The sequence below is a fragment of the Calliphora vicina genome, chromosome 1 (genome assembly GCF_958450345.1).
Source record: "Calliphora vicina chromosome 1, idCalVici1.1, whole genome shotgun sequence".
In the NCBI taxonomy this organism is placed as follows: Eukaryota; Metazoa; Arthropoda; class Insecta; order Diptera; family Calliphoridae; genus Calliphora; species Calliphora vicina.
Genome location: NC_088780.1, coordinates 72360500 through 72379825, shown reverse-complemented (window position 1 = coordinate 72379825; position 19326 = coordinate 72360500). Strand labels below are relative to the sequence as shown.

Genomic DNA, 19326 nt, shown 5'->3' with positions numbered 1-19326 from the left:
ATTGTGTGGTGTTGTGTGCTAAGATTGCTGAGAGCCCGATGTTTCTCTTTTAATGTAAACAAATATTTTGACTTGAAGTAAAATCAAATCTTATGGTAGAATTCATTTCAAGTTCATACATCTTACTGTGAAAACTTTTAAATTTAAAATTTTCGCATCATGATTTCCAACACTGAAATTATAAATTTATTTAACTCACGTAATTTTAAAAGGATAAATTTAATAGATCCGTCATATGAACTAGATATGCTATTATTAGAAATAGAAAGGCAAGATGGTACTTAACTTAATTTAGCCTTATAGATTATAAGATTATAGTTATAAATAAACAAAAAAGTTCTTCATAATATTGCTTTATTATTTCGTTTTCTTTGGTTACAAAAGTAAGTATAATTTTCATATTTTAAACAATTTTGCGAACAATTCCAGTTAAAGGTGAGTACTCAATTAAACGATCATGGATTATTAAACAATATGCTGATGTATTCTTGGGTATAGAAGTCCTGGTTTCAAATTGAATTTTTAGATCAATAGGTCCTCCTTTAATAGATTCATTTTGATTACTGATATCAATTATAGCAATTGGATTATTTTTAAATTCTGTAAATGATAGGAGTGGCTGCGGTTCCTTCATATAATAGTTTTGTTGAAACTTTGCATACATTTCGTATAGGATTGCATAACGATTTTCATCAAACTTTAAATTTAAATCATCGTAAGGATAAGTATCCGAATTTAAGTGTACTTTAATATTCGATAAATCAGAATGAACAAATTTATTATCCTTTACAAATAAAAATATTACAAATCGTGGTCTTTCTCTGTTTGTAGAAAGTTTAACGTTCCAGCTGCGCTTCATTCCGCCCGGAAATGTGGGATTATAGTAACAATCCCAACTACGAAATGCTATCGGCAAAGATTTTCCATCTTTAATGGTTTTCATAAATTGAATTTTCTTGTAGTCTGACAAATGAATGTGTTGAACTTTCCATACAATGCTTGTAATTGATACACTGATTTCTTCATTCGCATCAGTTGAGTAACAAGCATTTGTATCTTTTGAACTTCTTAAAAGAATTAAGTCATGCTTGCTGTTACAAATTACTTTATTAAAATCCTCAGCAAATCCAAGCAAACGGTTAAGTGGAACACAAAAATTAAATGATGACCTCGGAATATCACCCTCAGTACTCCATCCAGCATTGCTCATCATATTGCTTTCAAACGAATTTAGGGAAATGTAATTTTTAGCTTCGGTTGATATACCAAGATACCGCGTTCGATCAATTTCTATACCATTAATCTCATAACGTATTTCGTCAAACATATGTCCTACGCAGTTATTCCTTAGTTTAGCGTTAGGAGCATTTTCACCTTTCGCTGTTTTTAAATTTCCCTCTATATATAAGTAGCTTTCAGAAGGTAAAATATATAAATCTTGATTTTGAATTGTTATTCTAATTTCATCATTATTTTTAAAAGACTGTATATAGGGTACATAGCTATGATAATCTCGTTTAACAACATCCTCATCGGATATTGGTTCCTCAGCAATATTTAACATTTCAGACATTATTTTTTATTTTTAAATTAAGTAGCTTCAAGAAAGTCTTATTTTCTTCTGTTAATAGAGGTCTTGGTGGTTTGAAGGGTTGATGGAGAGTGGTGAGATTATTTTTTTTAGTTTTATATTTATTATAAATTATCATTTTTTTCTCGATCTGAGATGAAGTCGAAGTGTAATTTCTTCTCCTCTAAAATTTATTAAACGTCCTTCCTGATCTACGATCCGTATCTCAAGACAACTGATTTGCTTAACGTTCACTGGCAAATAAATAAGGTTTCTGGGTCTTTCAGTTAATTTATAGCCTGGAGGAACATCCAGAGCAAATTCATGAAGAATATGTGCTGGTGAGTTATTCATAAAAGATCCTGTTATGATATTACAATGTAATTGTAGAACATTGACTTTTAAAATATTTACTGGTAAATTTGATATATGCTTTTTATTTGGCTCTTAAACCATTTCATTGAAACCGAATAATGTCCTAATAGATCGATTTTGATTAAAAAATATTTGTTCATGTGATGAAATTATCTCAATTTGCAATGTGTTATTATTAGCTTCTATTTCAATAGACTTGTTAGAATTTTTAGTTTTGTATTCATCTTTAATATAATCAGCAATATCTTGTAATTCATAAGATCCAATAGGAATTTCTATTATCTTATCACCAATATGAAATAAATTGTTGTCGTAGTCTGCATTCGGAATTGAATTATATGATTGAAAGTCAACCAAACAACATTCATAATCATCATCCCCCAATTCTATAGGCGGAGAATATACTGAGGACAAAATTGATGTTTTACCGCTCAATGTTAACATGGTTAATGTCAATAACTAAATAAATGAAAAACATAATATAACGTTGTTTTATATATTTTTATTCATATATTTTTTATTTTTATATAATAAATTTACAATAAATCATTTTTATTTATCCATGAATTATGTTGATTTGAAAAGCCCAACCATTTTACATAAACTTTGTTGGCCTTGGTTTTCAAGACTTTTTCAATCAGATATGAATTAGGATAACTTGTGCGTAAAATTTCCTCCTTGTAAAATCCTCCTTTTATTGGATTTCCTTCATAGTCCTCTAATATATATGTTGGAGGATTGGTGTTTTGTATAGAACGTATCGTAAATATTTCTGTAGTCCAGTTGGGAGTATATCCTTTTTCGAATATATTTTTATATTTACTGATACGTACATGATCTCCAACATGTAAATGGGATGGTTTGTATATCTTAAGATGGTTGTACACAGTATTTAGTAAAGATTTTTCATTAGAAGATGTTACATTGATAGGTGCCATTTTTATTGTGCGATGCGTTTTTTTATTATATATTTTTAATAAGTTTTTGTAAATATGTATCCACTTATAGTTGCCATTATTACTAAATTCCTTCCACATCATACCCTTAAATGTTCTATTAAAACGTTCTACAATTGAAGCTTTCATTACACTGTATGTTGAATAATGATTAATTGAATAGTCTTTCATAAGATTTTTAAATTCTTTATTAAAAAATTCCTTTCCATCGTCAGTATGTAGATTTTTTGGAATGCGTCCCAATTTTATTATTTTATGAAATGCTTCTGATACATCTTTAGCTACAGCCCAGCCATGTTTAGAAAAAGTATCAATAACGGTGAGTAGAAATCTATATCCATTATTATATTTAGAATATTTTCCCATTTCCACCAAATCTGCTTGCCATAAATCATCAATACCCTTCATAATAACTCTTCTTCGTACAAAATTTTTCCGTGCTTGTGAATGAAGCTCGTTTACTATTGATCTTTTCTCCATTGTTTATTTCTTTGATCAGCTATTACTTTATAGATTTCGAATATCAATTTATTCAAATCCTTAATTTTGTTTGCCACTGCAGTAAATTCTAGATTTAACTCTTTTCTTATAATTTCTTGAAAGTGTTTGATTTTCGAATGAAGATACTTTTGGTTGACTGCATCTGCGTCTTCTGTTGGGGCGGGACATTTTTGATTTTTTTATCTTGGATATCAAGGTTATTATTTTCATCGACAATAATACCCAAAGTTTTCGAAACATCTTTCTTTATTAACTCTGTATTATATTTTTGTTTATAGTAATGACCGAATTTGTCGACAGGCATTGATTATTATATATGATTATTTATATAATTATTTCTGCTTCACGGCGGCGGCGGCGCACTTCAACGAAACAATTTTTTTGAAATTCTCAAATTTCGGCAATTAAATTTTAAAATTTCCCATTAAATTTCAAATTTTAATTGCCCATTAAATTTAATGGTTGCTGAACATACAATTCACAACTACTTTTTTATACACAAATTTCTCTCCAAATAATTTCATATATACTGAAGTCATGTAACCTAATTTTTATTGGTCATATACTTAGTGTAATGTATTATATGGTCGGGCTTGACCGACTTAATATGTTTTCCTAATAAGTTTCCTAAATAAAATTATGCCAATTTAAATATGTACATAATATAGAAATTGTTAAGAAATTTGTATTATAAAAATCCCATATTTTTTATAATACCTTTAGCTAATTCAATTCGTCACAGTAACGAATGAACTATTATTTTCTTCTTTATTAAGAGAATTTAATAATTTTCAAACAAATTGCTTTGGACATTAAAGTTTGACGTAAAAAAACATATGAAAAAACAATTCTGTTTTATAAAAACCAAATTTGTAATAAATTCGTCTGTTGACGAATAGTTTGTTTAGAAATTGGTCAATTTTATAAAAACAGTCTGTAAATGTATATGTAAAACCTAATTTTTCACGTAACCGAAGTGTCTAGATTATTTCACTATGATTAATGTCTTCTGTATGTGAATTACAACTTCAACAACCTTAGATTCAGAAAAACTACTGCAGCCTTGGATTCGCTTGGATTTTTTTTGTTTTCATGATGTAATTCGTGAAAGTCTGTCTTATTATTACTCATACTTTTGGTGTTTCGCTAAGCTTTTACTAAGAGTAATATTGCAAATATTACTCTTAGTCGAGAAAATAGTTGGTTTTTGCCTATATCTCAGCCATTTATGGATCGATTTAGCTGATTACCAAGATACATAATTTAAAGATAATTAGTCCAACCACAAAATCTGAAAAGTCAATTTTAAAAAAAATTTGATCATTTTATCTTTTAATTTTTACAAACATAAATAACATATTTTTTTGTAAATTTTTTGACATTTTAATTTTTGTCAAAAAATTTTAAAATTTATTTTGATATTCCTAGTAAACGTAATTCTCAAGGCTTTCTCGATCTTAAATATCAATTTGAAATTCATATTAAATATCAATTTAAGGTTGATTTAAAATCAAAATTTAAATTTTTATATTTTTACTATATATCAAAGCTAAATGTTTGTTGATGTATAAACATTTTTTGTTTACACGATAGTATTGAAAATATTTTATTTTTTGTAATTGATATTTTTCTGCAAATTTTGTTCTTCTTTATTTGTATTTATAAATACATACCCAATACATAGGATCATAAAAAGTTTTTGAATCAAACAAGATATGAATACCAATTGTATATCAATCAAATCATAGGTATTATTTGAAAATCTAATACAATTTTTGATTAGACGTTAAAATTATATTATGATACATGAGTTCTTGACAACTATTAGTACGCAGTATAGTAGTCTGCAAATATCTTAAATATTACAAGGTAAATTTTTTGTTTGAAAAATAAAATATGTGAAATCTTATGATAATTACATGATTTGTGGATTATCTAGTTGATTTTAAAAATCGAGTGTACGTGAATGGCATACTATTTAGAAATTTGATATATGATTTATTTTACAAAATTTTAAAAATTCTTTATTAAAGAGTTATATTTTTCGATAAGAAATTTATTTGATAATAGTTATTATGATTGTAATAATATGAATATTTGTTAAACAATAATATTTAAAAAATAAAAAAATGTTTTATTTTGGAAACAACAAAATTAATTAGCCTAACAACAACAAAAAATTTTAATTTTTGTTAATAAATAATTTTTGAAAATAAATATTTGAAAAAACTTTCTTAACTTTTTCAACACAAATTCAAATAGTTGAAAATATTTTTCAATGAATGTAAATAATAAACAAAAATTTAAAAAAAACTTAAAAAACAACAAAAAGTACATAAAGTTTCAAAACAAAAAGCTTATTTTAAAATAATAAAACAAAATTTTCAAAAAGTAGAAAACAACAAAAGTAGAAAATTAAAAAAGTGGAAAAGTAAAAAAGTAGAAAAGTAGAAAAGAAAAATTATAAAAGTTAAATGTAGAAAAGTAAAAAATTGTAAAAGTAAAAAAAAGTAGGAAAGAAAAAAGTAGAAACGTTAAAAAGTGTAAAAGTAAGTGTAAAAGTTGATTGCTTAAAATTTTAAAAGTTTTTCATCCTTTGACAATATTCTTATTTTTTGTGTTCCATTATTTGAAAAATGTTTAAGTTGTTTAGCTACTGATGAGGCAGAAGTAGGACTAAATTTTGTACTGTTGTATCCGTATCAATTTTTCATTAGTATAAATGTCATCAGGTAAATTTATATAATTTATTTAATAATTTTTTGAAAATTTATTTAATTACTTTAAAATTACTTTAAGATTAATAATTTCTTAAACTTCTATTATTTAAATTATTTGAAAATATTATAATTATTCACCCTAACTATAGGTCTGTTCATTTACTTTCACAGTAAATACTTGCAACGAGAGAATAAAATCAAAATTTACAAAATTACTCTCTTAAATTCTCAAAAATAGTAAAAAGTAAATGAACGCTTTTCCAGTAACAATTGTTTTATACACACAATTTCCTTATTTTATTCCTTTTAAAATGTATAAATACTGACATTTTCTTCAATTTTATTGAAAATTCTTTTGTTTTGGCATTTTTTCACCAGAAAAATAAAATTTTAAATAAGCAATAACACAAAACATATAAAATATAATCTGCTAACTATTACGAGTTCAAAATAGAACTTGTAATAGTTTGCAACGAGAGAACACTCTTTAAAATTTATACGCTCTTGATTTTTTCTCAACTTGCAAGTTTTTGAGTTAATGAACGCTTTTCCAGTAACAATTGTTACTAACTAGTAACAACTTTTAGTTATTGAACATAGCTTATGAAAGAAATTTTAAAGTAAATTTTTGTTGAAGTAGACTTTATTTTAAAATAGAACTTTTGCATTTATTTGAAAAAAGCTTCAAAACATTTTCCAACATATACATTCAAATAAATTAAAATATTTTTCAATGAATGTACATATAAAAACGAAATTTAAAAAAAATTAATGAATCAAAATGTACACAAAAGTTCAAAACAAAAATCTTTTTTTTGAAATAATAAAACAACATTTTAAATTATCTTTTAAATTTGTTTTATGGTACGAAATATAAAATAATAGTCAACATTATGGACTTAAAATTGACTTTAAGTCTTTTGTAGTCAGGCTGATTAATTTTAGTTCATTATAGTTTGATAATTGTATTTTAAGTATTTTATAGCGGAAAGTTTCTAATTAAAATTATTCGAATAAATTCAAGAAATAAAACGCAAAAGAAATTTATGTAATTTAAAAATCATAAAGATTTGAAACTTGAATTGAATATATTATTTTATTCATTAATTGTATACAATTGTATCAATTTTTAATATTTATAGTTTGAAATATTTTGTATTTAGACCATATTATTTGATGTAGACTTTGATATGAATATGAACCCAGAGGTAAGAGAGCAAACGCCAATTTTCAATTTTACCAGACTAGAGTCTACAATAGAAACTCTTGTGCAATCGGTAGATAACTTTACAAACACAATGAGTAACATGATGCAAGAAATGCTTAAGATGCAATCAATGTTATTGCAGGCTGTGCTTAACAGACCATGAACTGCCTAAGAATATGTTTTTGGAACGCTAACGGCATGCCGCGGCATTCGCCAACATAAAAACGAACTCGAGTATTTTCTAAAAAGTCATGAAGTTGATATAATGTTAGTTTCGGAAACCCATTTGACCTCAACAAACTGAAGTTAAATATCTAGGTCTGCATCTAGACCGACGTCTTACCTGGAAAAAGCATATAGATACGAAATTGACTCAAATGAAGTTAAAATTACTACAAATTTACTGGCTAATTGGTAAAAACTCGAGATTGAGTTTAGATTGCAAATTTTTGCTGTACAGCTCAATAATAAAACCCATATGGTGCTATGGAATTCAATTATGGGGCACGGCCTCAGCTTCTAATATTGAAAAAATTCAAAGATTCCAAAATAAAATATTACGAATGATAACAGCAGCGCCTTGGTATGTTAGAAATATTAATATTCATAAGGACCTGGTGAAAAATGAAATAAAAAAACAAGCGGAGTCATATTTTAAAAAGTTAGATGTTCACCCAAACCCACTTGCACGAACATTAATTAGAAGTACTGGCTACATCCGACTAAGAAGAAGGAATCCAACAGACCTGCGCTGATGATAGGATCTATAAATTAAACATAATTTTTCGTCCAACTGTGGTGGGACGTAAATAAAAAATAATATTTAGATTTAAGATTTGAACAAATTATTGATAGTTTACATTATTTTGTGAAGATACAATAAATAAAATATGAAAAAAAAACTTCTGCCTCATCAGTAGCTAAACAATTTAAACATTTTTCAAATAATGGAACACAAAAAATAAGAATATTGTCAAAGGATGAGAAACTTTAAAAATTTTAAGCAATTAACTTTATTTTTATACTTTTACACTTTTTTCTTTCCTACTTTTTTTTACTTTTACAATTTTTTACTTTTCTACTTCTTTTTTTTACTTTTCTACATTTATAATTTTTTACTTTTATTTTATTTATTCTTTTCCAATTTTTTAATTTTCTACTTTTTTACTTTTTGAAAATTTTGTTTTATTATTTTAAAATAAGCTTTTTGTTTTGAAACTTTATGTACTTTTTGTTGTTTTTTAACTTTTTTAAATTTTTGTTTATTATTTACATTCATTGAAAAATATTTTCAATTATTTGAATTTGTGTTGAAAAAGTTAAGAAAGTTTTTTCAAATATTTATTTTCAAAAATTAACCCTAAAATTTTTTTTGTTGTTAGGCTAATTAATTTTGTTGTTTCCAAAATAAAACATTTTTTTATTTTTTAAATATTATTGTTTAGCAAATATTCATATTATTACAATAATAATAACTATTATCAAATATATTTCTTATCGACAAATATAACTCTTTAATAAAGAATTTTTAAAATTTTATTAAATAAATCATACATCAAATTTCAAAATAGTATGCCATTCACATACACTCGATTTTTAAAATCAACTAGATAATCCACAAATCATGTAATTATAATAAGATTTCACATATTTTTTTTTTCAAACAAAAAATTGCGGACTACTATACTGAGTACTAATAGTTGTCAAGATCTCATGTATCATAATATAATTTTAACGTCTAATCAAATTTGATTGATATACGATTTGATTCAAAAGCTTTTTATGATCCTATGTATTGGGTATGTATTTATAAATACAAATAAAGAAGAACAAAATTTGCAGAAAAATATCAATTACAAAAAATAAAATATTTTCAATACTATCGTGTAAACAAAAAATGTTTATACATCAACAAACATTTAGCTTTGATATATAGTAAAAATACAAAAATTTAAATTTTGATTTTAAATCAACCTTAAATTGATATTTAATATGAATTTCAAATTGATATTTAAGATCGAGAAAGCCTTGAGAATTACGTTTACTACGAATATCAAAATAAATTTTAAAATTTTTTGACAAAAATTAAAATGTCAAAAAATTTACAAAAAATTTGTTATTTATGTTTGTAAAAATTAAAAGATAAAATGATCAAATTTTTTTTAAAATTGACTTTTCAGATTTTGTGGTTGGACTAATTATCTTTAAATTATGTATCTTGGTAATCAGCTAAATCGATCCATAAATGGCTGAGATATAGGCAAAAACCAACTATTTTCTCGACTAAGAGTAATATTTGCAATATTACTCTTAGTAAAAGCTTAGCGAAACACCAAAAGTATGAGTAATAATAAGACAGACTTTCACGAATTACATCATGAAAACAAAAAAAATCCAAGCGAATCCAAGGCTGCAGTAGTTTTTCTGAATCTAAGGTTGTTGAAGTTGTAATTCACATACAGAAGACATTAATCATAGTGAAATAATCTAGACACTTCGGTTACGTGAAAAATTAGGTTTTACATATACATTTACAGACTGTTTTTATAAAATTGACCAATTTCTAAACAAACTATTCGTCAACAGACGAATTTATTACAAATTTGGTTTTTATAAAACAGAATTGTTTTTTCATATGTTTTTTTACGTCAAACTTTAATGTCCAAAGAAATTTGTTTGAAAATTATTAAATTCTCTTAATAAAGAAGAAAATAATAGTTCATTCGTTACTGTGACGAATTGAATTAGCTAAAGGTATTATAAAAAATATGGGATTTTTATAATACAAATTTCTTAACAATTTCTATATTATGTACATATTTAAATTGGCATAATTTTATTTAGGAAACTTATTAGGAAAACATATTAAGTCGGTCAAGCCCGACCATATAATACCCTACACTAAGTATATGACCAATAAAAATTAGGTTACATGACTTCCGTATATATGAAATTATTTGGAGAGAAATTTGTGTATAAAAATTAAACATTTATGATCGATTAAGTCCAATATCTGGATGACATTTGTATGGGGGCTAGGTAAAATATGGGACCAGGTTCAATTGGCTTCGTCCTTGGGTCGAAAAAAATGTATCTTTAAAATTGCGACCAGTACTTTGCGCACAAGGTTTACATGGTGGTGTAGGTTATAAAAATCATAACTTTAGGAACGATTTTACAGAATTAGATCGGATTTTATAAAATAAATTATATTCAAATACACTCGATTTTTTTAAAATCGACTCGATAATCCACAAATCATGTAATTATCATAAGATTTCACATACTTGTTTTCAAACAAAATCGAGTAAATTTTCTAATTTTTGTTGTTGGGTTTGCTTCTTGAAAGCAAAATTATGTTTTTATAAAATTTTTTTTTTGACAAATTTTTTCATTTCCTTTGAATTTAACCTTGACCATATTTTCAAATATGAATCTTTAATGCATTTCCACCGTGTTGGTTATTGACCCTCATTGTGTTGTTACTTCACTTATGCGATTCAGTTTTCATTTCATAATTTTTTTTGCAATCCCAAATTATTTAAAAAGAAAACAAGTAAGACTACTATATTCGGCCGTGCCGAATCTTAAATACCCTCCACCTAAATATGATGGTATAAAAACTGAAATAATATAACAATTGTTAGAAAGACTAGTTTACGCAGAAGATATTTTATTTCAAATGTACAAAAAATTGTATCTAATTCAGCAATTTATAATTGAAATTCCTATTAGAACGTTTGACACAGTTAATTATTGTCTTTTAATTGAGAAATTGTCGTCTAAATTTAATTTTTCTAAATCTTCGTGTAAATTATTATTTTCTTACATAGGTAACCGTAAACAGTTTGTTGGAACTGGGTTAAACGATCTACAATATCTGAGTGTCAAAGTGGTGCACAGTGGTATGAGAAAAAAAGAGGGAAATAAATCTGTAACTTCTAAACCCTTAGTCCAATTTTAATGAAATTTCACATGCGCAAAGGGGAAGTGTTGTCGAGTCTGGACCTCATGAAATGAAATTTAACAATTTATATACTTAATAATTAGTTAATACGTTTGGATCAACATTTTTCCCTTTTAACCTCAAGCGAAGAAACAGAGTATAAAAAAAGGGTATACAAATATATTTAGACAAATTTCAAAATATTTGGTTGTGGGACTTATGAGGGAGCTATGACCTATTATGATTCGATTGTCTTAAAATATTTTTACGTGATTTTTATGTATTTATATGAGAGTTGTGGCCAATTATGGACCACTATTCACAAAATTCAGTATTATGATTTTTGAATACAAATTACTGCTCTGTGTACTATTTTGGTTTAATATATGAATGCTATGACCTATTATGGTCCTAAGTATTTAAGGGTTATTTTTGTAGAATTTCATATAAAAAACGCTATTAACAAGAGTGGACCTTATGTGGGAGCTATGCCGAATTATGCACCAATATTTAAAAAAAAAATCTTTAATACAAATTACTGATCGGTGTAAAATTTTGGTTGAGTGTAGATTTTTAATGGGTTAATGTGTTTTCCTGAAGTAGTTCTTATATGGAGGTTATGACGAATTATGGGCCTATCATCATAAAATTTGGTACATCCTTTTTTGTATATATTGAATAAATTTTTTTGGAATTTCAACCTGATAACTGTATTTGTAAGAAATTTATGAGGATATTAGTGATTTTCGGGAGTGGACCTTATATGGGAGCTATGGTTAAATATGGACCGATATTCACAAAATCCAGAAGTATGATTACTGGATTCAAATTACTGGATTTGTGCGTAATTTCATTTTGATATCGATATGTTTTTAATACTTTTTAAGGTTAATATCTTTTTTCGGAAATGGGCCTTATAGGGGAGCTATGACCAATTGTCGGCCAATCTGCATAAAATTTGGTACAGTGATATCTATATATATGAGTATAATTTATGTCGAATTTTAGCATGATAAATATATTTATAAGAGATTTATGAGTACTTAACTGATTTTTGGAAATGGACCTTATATGGGAGCTATGATCAAATATGGACCGATATTCACAAAATCCAGTAGTATGATTTCTACATATAAACTACGGATGTGTGTGAAATTTTGTTTTGATATTGATATTTATGTAGGTTATTGTGTTTTTCGGAATTGGTCCTTATATGGGAGCTATAACCAATTATCGGCCGATCTTCATAGAATTAGGTACAGCGATTTTGGTATATATGGGGATTAGTTATGTCGAATTTGAACTTGATAGCGACATTAATAAGACATTTATGCTTATTTAAGAGATTTTCGGAAGTGTACTTTATATGGGGCTATGGTCAAATTTTTTTTACCACGAAATTTATTTTTGCTGAATTTTATATGGATATTCCTATTCTGTAGGCATTTATAGACCATAGAACCATATTTCGGGAAGAAATTTGTATGGGGGCTAGGAGAAATCTTGGACCGATTATTATAATTTTCACCAGAGTTACTCATTTTATCATAAAAGTAACGAGTGCAAAATTTTATGATATTAGCTGCAATATATTTACAAAAAATATGTGAAAATTATAAATTTTTTTTTGAGGTTGTCCCACATTTTAATTCATAACTTTGGTTCCACTGTACCGATTTCTCTGATTTTCAATACCAAACTGCTTAGGACAATAATAAACATTTTTCTTGCAACTCTACTAAGTTTGTTTGCGTATTTTGGACGTGAGCGTGTTTTACACCGACGGACAGACGAACGGACATGGCTCAATCGACTTAGAATTTCATAAGGATCAATAATATATATGGGGCATTTCACGTCAAGTGAACCAACTTTTGAAATCGATGTCTTCCGATCGCGATGAAATTTGCACCAATGTTAGTTCTATTGGATAGTAATTCGGACACCATTTTTCAACAAGATCGGTCAAGAACTCTCTGAGTTATAGGAGGTCAAAATTTGACATTTTGGCCAAACAGGTGTTTTTTTTTATCCATATAACTTATTACCTATTGTTCTTAGCAAAATGTGTCCCAAATAGTTTAAATAGCTATTTATGCAATCTTTCGAAAAAAAAATTAAAAAAATTTAATAAAATATTTTTGATTTTTTTTTTAAATCAAAAATATTTTTGACTTTTTTTTCAAAATGGGCCCTTTTTATTTTTTTTTTTATTTTTTTTAAGAAAGCTTAGGTCTTTTCCTGTTATAACAAAGTAATTGTAACGAATCACTATTGTGAACAACACTATGTTCGAAACTATACATTGTATTGTATTACATTTGTATTTGTGAAAACCTAAATATTCTTATATGTATCAAATTGCCTAAAATTACTTCTTATTAAAACCTCAGCCTGAGCGCTTTATTATATTAAAACCTAAAATTTGCTAATTAAAACTTATCATATAAATTCTTAACCTAATTTAAAATCATTTGAATTATATAAAAACCTAAAATTTGATAATTAAAACTTACAATCTAAAATTCTTAAACATACTTTAAAAGCATTTGAATTATATAAAATTAAAATTGCTAAAATAAAACTTATAATCTAAAGTTTTAAACCTAATTTAAAAGAAACTTGAATTTGATAAAAATAATTTAAAGTTTAAATCAAAATTATATTTGAATTTAAACTTAATAAAATTGTAAAACCTAAAATTGAAAAGATAAAACAACTTGTACTTATTTACTTATTTTAAACCACACACATCTCATACAACATACACACAAGGTGAGCTCACATACACACACACATTCACTCTTAAATACACTAATTATAAATACCCACAATTGTCTACCCTAAAACTAATTAATTTTCTATCTAAACCTATTTATTGCACACAACCCTCGTATAATTTCTCATGATACTGAGAAACTATATCATTTATGAGAAAATTGGTGTTTTTCCCATTAGATTGCTGTAATTACACATCTCATACAGTCCATTCCTCTGAATCTCTCAAATCGCTAAACTCCAAATTTCTTCAATGTGAAAAACATGGATTTTCTAGATTTAGTCCGCAAATTTGTTGTTCATTAATTGCCTTAATTGCCTTACTATACAAACAATCATACAAACAAACACATATTGACTTTTATATATGGGGCATTTCACGTCAAGTGAACCAACTTTTGAAATCGATGTCTTCCGATCGCGATGAAATTTGCACCAATGTTAGTTCTATTGGATAGTAATTCGGACACCATTTTTCAACAAGATCGGTCAAGAACTCTCTGAGTTATAGGAGGTCAAAATTTGACATTTTGGCCAAACAGGTGTTTTTTTTTATCCATATAACTTATTACCTATTGTTCTTAGCAAAATGTGTCCCAAATAGTTTAGATAGCTATTTATGCAATCTTTCGAAAAAAAAATTAAAAAAATTTAATAAAATATTTTTTATTTTTTTTTTTTAAATCAAAAATATTTTTGACTTTTTTTTTTCAAAATGGGCCCTTTTTATTTTTTTTTTTATTTTTTTTAAGAAAGCTTAGGTCTTTTCCTAAGCGACCTATATGGTCGCTTAGTGGGATGCGAGTGGGATATCTATCAAAAAAAATATTTTGTAAATAAAGATTTAAAATTTTTGAATTTTTTTGCAAAATCAAAAACTTTGTTGACTTTTTTTTAAAAAATGGACCCATTTTTTAATTTTTTTTTTGCTCAGAAGAAAGCTTATGTGTTTTCCTTTAACACCCTTTTTGTCGCTTAGTGGGATGCGAGTGGGATATCTATAAAAAAAATGTTTTGTAACTCAAGACATACAATTTTTTACTTTTTTTTGAAAAATCAAAAACCTTTTAGACTTTTTTTTTCCAAAATGGACTCTTTTTTTCTCAAAAGAAAGCTTAGGTCTTTTCCTTTAAAACCTTTTTGGTCGCTTAGTGGAATGCGAGTGGGATATCTATCAAAATAAATGTTTTGTAACTCAAGACAAATGTTTTTAAATTGATTTTTTTCATATTTGTGTGTAAGTGTTTCTAAAACCTTAAAAATAAAAACCACAACAACTGACCGATAATAGCCACTGGAGGGGTGCAATATGAGGCCGACCGCTATTAATTTTCCACCCCCAAAATTTGTCTGAGTTTTGTATCTTGCGGCTTTTTTAGTCAATCCTAGAGGTAGTTTTCAGCGCAAGTGATTTTCATTGTCAAAATATCAGGTGCCCCAGAAACAAATTTTTGGAATCAAGTGGAAATATTTTATGGCCCTTCTCCGAAGTACCAGTTTATTTATTATTTTATGACATTTGACTTTAAGAAGTGGGTGGAGAGGTAGAAGTTGACAGGTAGGTTATTTATATGGTGGTTTATTTTTATTATTATTTGTAACATTTGGTTAAACTAGGTACTTTAGTATGTAAGCCCTTCTTGACCCTAATAAAAGATTTTAGACTCATTCATTAAAACGTACTACCTATATGATCTTAAAAAACTATTTATTGTCATTCTGAAGACATACGGAAATCAGTTTTTTAGAAACAGCGTTAAAGTTAAGACGTGTTTTATTTACATAAATACTTACAAAATTCAAAATGTCTACGACTTCTAAAAAGGCTAAGGTTGAAAATGAAATTTATTCGTCTTTTTGTTTTAATCCCTTTAACAAAATGAAGCACAGATCATCAGATATGCGAAATATTTCCGACGGCTTATTAAAAAAATTCCCTACGCTGTCAAAACGATTGAAAATTTGTGGATCATGCAGGAAAGAGCTCGGAAAGTTGAACGAATTACCGAATTGGAATAGTAATGAGCCTTGCGTTGAAGTTATTCCAGATGATGACAAAAGTAATTCCGAGAATGAAGACAGAACTGTTGATGATGATGGTTATTCTAACTTTTCAAATTCAGCGAATGAGTGTCGAAACCAATACCATAAGGATGCAGTAGAAGTTCTTGAACAAATAAAAGAGAAATACAAAACGTCACAGAGTGAAGCTGAAAGAATTCAACTTCTCACGCTTGCTCCAAGAACATGGAGTTCTGCAAAAACAATGACTGAGTTTGGAACGTCTCAACGAAAAGCAAGAATTGCTAAACAATTGGTTGCTGAGCATGGGATTCTCACACTCCCAAACAAAAAGAAGGGAAAAACTTTGGAGTGCGATACTAAATCTCTAATAACTCAGTTTTATCAGCGAGATGATATGAGTCGCCTGATGCCAGGGATGAAAGACTGGATGTCTGTACGAATCGATGGCAAGAAAGTTCAAATGCAGAAGAGAATGGTTCTCTGTAACCTGAATGAATTATTCGCAACATTTCAATCTGAATACGAGGATGTCAAAATTGGATTCACAAAATTTACACAACTGAGGCCAAAACATTGCGTTTTGGCAGGAAGCAGCGGAACTCACACAGTATGTGTTTGTATTTACCATGAAAATGTTAAATTGATGTTGAAGGAAATCAACTTAAATTACTTAAAAGATGATTCATCAGAAGATTTACACCATTACCGCGATTGCCTTAAATTGACTATGTGCCCTAATGCTACAACTTCTTGCCACCTAGGTGAATGTTCGAATTGCCCGGAAACCATCAACTCTTTTGATCGAGAATGTATTGAGGAGTTAAAATTTGAATCTTGGCTTCAGACTGAAAGATGCACACTGAAAACCATAATTTTAAATGTGGATGATTTTGTGGAAGAACTGTGTAGAGGATTGCTAAATTTGAGAACCCATGACTTTTTAGTCAAAGAGCAGTGGTCATTCTTCAAGGACTTGAAAACACGTTTGAAGTCTGGTGAATTCATTATTTCATTTGATTTCGCAGAGAACTATAAATATGTTCTTCAGGATTCCATACAAGCATTCCACTTCAATAACGACCAAGCAACTATATTCACAGTAGTTATTTACTACATGAAAGAAGAAAACCTGGAACACAAAAGTATGGCAATCATATCCGACGATTTAAAACATGACACCGTTGCAGTTTATGAGTACCAGAAGATAATACTAAATTATCTAAAATCAAAATTTACAGTAGAAAAGGTATACTACGTTTCGGACGGAGCTCGTCAACATTTTAAAAACAAAAGTAGCTTCGCAAATCTTACAGCTCATGAAAAAGATTTTGGAATGCCAGCTGAGTGGCATTTTCATCCTACTGCTCATGGTAAAGGAGCATGTGATGGTATTGGAGCAAACCTCAAAAGAAATGCAGCGAAGTATAGCCTCCAGTGCTCTCATCAAGATCGCATCTTAGATGCGACTGCTTTATTCCATTGGGCAAAGAATTATTGTAAAGAAACTAAAATAGTTTTTAGTAGCAAAGAGGATCATCAGGAAACATTGAAAACACTAAAGAGCAGATTCGATGCTGCGGTAACAATCGATGGCACTGCTCAATACCATGCTTTCATACCGCTTGTCGATGGAAGACTCAAATTAAAAAAGTTTTCTGCATCTACTCAATGCGATTTCTTTCCAAAGCCAAAAAAGAAGCCAGCAGCGAAATCAGTAGCTGAATCTAATAACGCCAAGAAAGGATTGACAAAAAAAAGCAGCTAATAAAGGTGACAAATAAGGAGGATAAAAGTATGGATATTTGAAAATTTAAAAACTTCATAAATTAAGTGTAAAAATAGTTATTATATAAATTGATCTATTGTGATTAAGATTAAATTTTACTAAATTATTCATCTTTTTATTATTATTATTATTATATATTAAATTAATTATTATTACAAATAAATAACAAAATTAAATTATTCAACATTTCCACAGAAAAAAAGTGATTTTTATTCCTGAGGTTAACATATTATGGGTATTACAGTATCGAGGCTATGAAATTTTAGTTGGGTATGTTACATACCATCGGAAAGGCTAATGTGTCTAGTTTCTCTGCGTAAGTTTAATTTTTAAGGTTTACACACAAATATGAAAAAAATTAAAATAGTGCAAATTTAAAAACCTTTGTCTTGAGTTACAAAACATTTATTTTGATAGATATCCCACTCGCATCCCACTAAGCGACCAAAAAGGTTTTAAAGGAAAAGACCTAAGCTTTCTTTTGAGAAAAAAAGAGTCCATTTTGGAAAAAAAAAGTCAAAGGTTTTTGATTTTTCAAAAAAAAGTAAAAAATTGTATGTCTTGAGTTACAAAACATTTTTTTTATAGATATCCCACTCGCATCCCACTAAGCGACAAAAAGGGTGTTAAAGGAAAACACATAAGCTTTCTTCTGAGCAAAAAAAAAATTAAAAAATGGGTCCATTTTTTAAAAAAAAGTCAACAAAGTTTTTGATTTTGCAAAAAAATTCAAAAATTTTAAATCTTTATTTACAAAATATTTTTTTTGATAGATATCCCACTCGCATCCCACTAAGCGACCATATAGGTCGCTTAGGAAAAGACCTAAGCTTTCTTAAAAAAAATAAAAAAAAAAAATAAAAAGGGCCCATTTTGAAAAAAAAAAAGTCAAAAATATTTTTGATTTAAAAAAAAAAATCAAAAATATTTTATTAAATTTTTTTAATTTTTTTTTCGAAAGATTGCATAAATAGCTATCTAAACTATTTGGGACACATTTTGCTAAGAACAATAGGTAATAAGTTATATGGATAAAAAAAACACCTGTTTGGCCAAAATGTCAAATTTTGACCTCCTATAACTCAGAGAGTTCTTGACCGATCTTGTTGAAAAATGGTGTCCGAATTACTATCCAATAGAACTAACATTGGTGCAAATTTCATCGGAAGACATCGATTTCAAAAGTTGGTTCACTTGACGTGAAATGCCCCATATATAAAAGTCAATATGTGTTTGTTTGTATGATTGTTTGTATAGTAAGGCAATTAAGGCAATTAATGAACAACAAATTTGCGGACTAAATCTAGAAAATCCATGTTTTTCACATTGAAGAAATTTGGAGTTTAGCGATTTGAGAGATTCTGAGGAATGGACTGTATGAGATGTGTAATTACAGCAATCTAATGGGAAAAACACCAATTTTCTCATAAATGATATAGTTTCTCAGTATCATGAGAAATTA

At 27.6% G+C, this 19326-nt stretch overlaps 1 protein-coding gene across 1 annotated transcript; it reads right to left on the bottom strand.

Annotated features, from left to right (window-relative positions):
* Positions 1-403: 403 nt before the first annotated feature.
* LOC135950038 (uncharacterized) lies at positions 404-1573 on the bottom strand. Its single transcript, XM_065499530.1, has one exon. The coding sequence runs from the start codon at positions 1571-1573 to the stop codon at positions 404-406; it is 1170 nt and encodes a 389-aa protein (XP_065355602.1).
* Between the last annotated feature and the right edge of the window lie 17753 nt (positions 1574-19326).